General features: G+C 61.9%; 2 protein-coding genes across 2 annotated transcripts in view; both read left to right on the forward strand.

The window, feature by feature from the left end:
* Nucleotides 1-109: 109 nt before the first annotated feature.
* VOLCADRAFT_35441 (uncharacterized protein) lies at nucleotides 110-340 on the forward strand (the record flags this gene model as incomplete). The annotated part of the gene is made up of 1 exon (XM_002948955.1): nucleotides 110-340. A coding segment is annotated over one exon (231 nt), but the record flags the coding sequence as incomplete, so codon positions are not given.
* A 1,492-nt stretch (nucleotides 341-1,832) lies between these two features.
* The window catches only part of VOLCADRAFT_89442 (uncharacterized protein), a gene marked incomplete at both ends in the record, with an annotated part of 4,335 nt that continues 2,754 nt past the window's right edge, over nucleotides 1,833-3,413 (forward strand). Inside the window, 2 exons of the mRNA XM_002948956.1 lie at nucleotides 1,833-1,987; nucleotides 2,619-2,998. Coding sequence (XP_002949002.1) covers nucleotides 1,833-1,987; nucleotides 2,619-2,998 — 535 coding nt within the window. The remainder of the gene's footprint in view (nucleotides 1,988-2,618; nucleotides 2,999-3,413) is intronic.

Here is a 3,413-nt window from a genome sequence, read left to right on the forward strand (position 1 = left end):
GGGGCCCCATACGAGGGGGGCCCATACGAGGGGGCCCCATACGAGGGGGCCCCATACGAGGGGGGCCCATACGAGGGGGCCCCATACGAGGGGGCCCCATACGAGGGGGCCCCATACGAGGGGGCCCCATACGAGGGGGCCCCATACGAGGGGGCCCCATACGAGGGGGCCCCATACGAGGGGGCCCCATACGAGGGGGCCCCATACGAGGGGGGCCCATACGAGGGGGCCCCATACGAGGGGGGCCCATACGAGGGGGCCCCATACGAGGGGGCCCCATACGAGGGGGCCCCATACGAGGGGGCCCCATACGAGGGGGCCCCATACGAGGGGGCCCCATACGAGGGGGCCCATACGAGGGGGGCCCATACGAGGGGGGCCCATACGAGGGGGCCCCATACGAGGGGGGCCCATACGAGGGGGCCCCATACGAGGGGGGCCCATACGAGGGGGCCCCATACGAGGGGGCCCCATACGAGGGGGGCCCATACGAGGGGGCCCCATACGAGGGGGCCCATACGAGGGGGGCCCATACGAGGGGGCCCCATACGAGGGGGCCCCATACGAGGGGGCCCCATACGAGGGGGCCCCATACGAGGGGGCCCCATACGAGGGGGCCCCATACGAGGGGGCCCCATACGAGGGGGCCCCATACGAGGGGGCCCCATACGAGGGGGCCCCATACGAGGGGGCCCCATACGAGGGGGCCCCATACGAGGGGGCCCCATACGAGGGGGCCCATACGAGGGGGGCCCATACGAGGGGGCCCCATACGAGGGGGCCCATACGAGGGGGCCCCATACGAGGGGGCCCCATACGAGGGGGGCCCCATACGAGGGGGGCCCTGAGAGGGGGCCCCATACGAGGGGGGCCCATACGAGGGGGCCCCATACGAGGGGGCCCCATACGAGGGGGCCCCATACGAGGGGGCCCCATACGAGGGGGCCCCATACGAGGGGGCCCCATACGAGGGGGCCCCATACGAGGGGGCCCCATACGAGGGGGCCCCATACGAGGGGGGCCCTGAGAGGGGGCCCCATACGAGGGGGGCCCATACGAGGGGGCCCCATACGAGGGGGCCCCATACGAGGGGGCCCATACGAGGGGGCCCCATACGAGGGGGCCCCATACGAGGGGGCCCCATACGAGGGGGGCCCATACGAGGGGGCCCCATACGAGGGGGCCCATACGAGGGGGCCCCATACGAGGGGGGCCCCATACGAGGGGGGCCCTGAGAGGGGGCCCCATACGAGGGGGGCCCATACGAGGGGGGCCGTGAGAGGGCCCATGGGCCAGATAGGCCGCCTTGTAGATAGGCCGCCTTGTAGATAGGCCGCCTTGTAGATAGGCCGCCTTGTAGATAGGCCGCCTTGTAGATAGGCCGCCTTGTAGATAGGCCGCCTTGTAGATAGGCCGCCTGTAAAGTGTTTGTCGTCTATAGGCTGTCCTCTAGTGCCCTAAGTATGTATATAATAGTTACGGCCTCGCTGCCCCTGTCCAATACACGACAGCACACGATCTAGAGACGTACGATAAATACTTTACAGACGGCTCTCGGCCGAGATAGTCATCACATGTCATAAGACACACACAAGGATATCTCTTATTTATTCTATCGATGGTAAAAATGAATGCCGAACTAACCAAGCTATAGCTAGGCTAGCTTAGCTAGCTATCCGGACTGCTATGTATGTTATAGCAGTGCGCCTTATTTATGAACGCCGCTCTGTTAGGAACGCCGTCAGCGTCTTTGGATTACTTGTATATGCTTCCCATGTCTGCCTGTGTGCATGGCAGCTCCGAGCGGCGACCCGGAGAAGGGACGCATATACATGGTCAAGTTCGTTGATGACAAGAGCGGTCAGGCGTCCTGCCTTGGGGTGACTCTTTCGTCTGCAAGCAGTGGATCCTCGGTATACATGACTGCATGCGATGCCAGCGACCCGAAAACGCAGTTTGCAGTTTTTCGAAACGCATATCAGGACAGGTGAGGACTGCTGACCCGGGGTACGATTGGGGGAAAAAGCCCTGCAGCCCCTGGCCGAGCGAGGGCTCGTCTAGAAAATTATATAGATCTGTAAAGTGTTTTGATAGTCACAGATCGTGCCCTGGTGTATTAGATTAGGACCGTCCCATTCTATTCTATGCCCGGGTGGGTGCGATCTAGAAATAGACGACCAAACATTTTGCAGATGCTACTTATTAATTTAAAAGTATTCTCAGCTGATACACCAGAGCGTCCTCCTCGTAAAAACAAGCCATGAAATCATTAATACGTTTTGCCTTGACCACTTGATCCGTCTTCCAATGTTGGGCTTGAGCCGCCTGCCTACCCGAGCTGTAATATCCGACATTGCATGCGTGTTGAGTAGGTTGAGTGCCGCGCTGCAACCCCGCTAGCGGGTCTCGCTCCGAGCTGAGCTGCCGACACTAAGGACGGACGCTCTTACCTCAAACCTGGGGTAGTCCATCCATCCGGGCCAAGTAACGGCGAGTAGTGCATACCTTGCACCTTAGTAGTGCATTACCGTAGTAGTGCATTACCGTAGTAGTGCATTACCGAAATCGCCTTACTGCCATCAGCCAATGCACTGTTGTTGCCGCATACATATGCGCAGGCCTGTCTACATGTTCGTCCCATACCTCGCGGCGTGGGGAGATTACCCAAAACAAACGGAAGACTGCAACTATCTAGGGCGAAAATGTTTGCAGTCGAGTACACTGGAAGACGGAAGCGACTTCACAATAGCCGATTGTGATGAGGAGGACGAACGGCAATTCTTCAAAGTGCCTGCAGAATCAGCAGAATCATGCGATGTAAATAATCAGCAGAACTCCCGACGCCATCATCACCGAAGATCTCTGGTCGGCAACGGGTGCACACCATCACCACCTTCGCCGCTGCCTCCCCCCTCTCCATCACCGGCCATCCGTCCGCCACCACGGCCTCCATCCCCTGCTTCACGACCACCTAAACCACCAAGCCAGACTCCGCCAGGTGTGCCAACCCCAAGACCGCCCCCAACACCTTCACAATCGAAACCACCTCCACTGCCAGGAATGTCGCCTCCGCCACCCCCACCCCCACCGTCGTCAACATCCCCGCCACCGCCACCACCGCCATCGTCAACGTCTCCCCCACCACCGCCATCGTCAAAGCCCCCGCCACCACCGCCATCGTCAACGCCCCCGCCACCACCGCCATCGTCAACGTCTCCCCCACCACCGCCATCGTCAAAGCCCCCGCCACCACCGCCATCGTCAACGCCCCCGCCACCACCGCCATCGTCAACGTCTCCCCCACCACCGCCATCGTCAAAGCCCCCGCCACCACCGCCATCGTCAACGCCCCCGCCACCACCGCCATCGTCAACGTCTCCCCCACCACCGCCATCGTCAACGCCCCCGCCACC

The sequence above is a fragment of the Volvox carteri genome (assembly GCF_000143455.1).
Source record: "Volvox carteri f. nagariensis unplaced genomic scaffold VOLCAscaffold_12, whole genome shotgun sequence".
Taxonomy (NCBI): Eukaryota; Viridiplantae; Chlorophyta; class Chlorophyceae; order Chlamydomonadales; family Volvocaceae; genus Volvox; species Volvox carteri.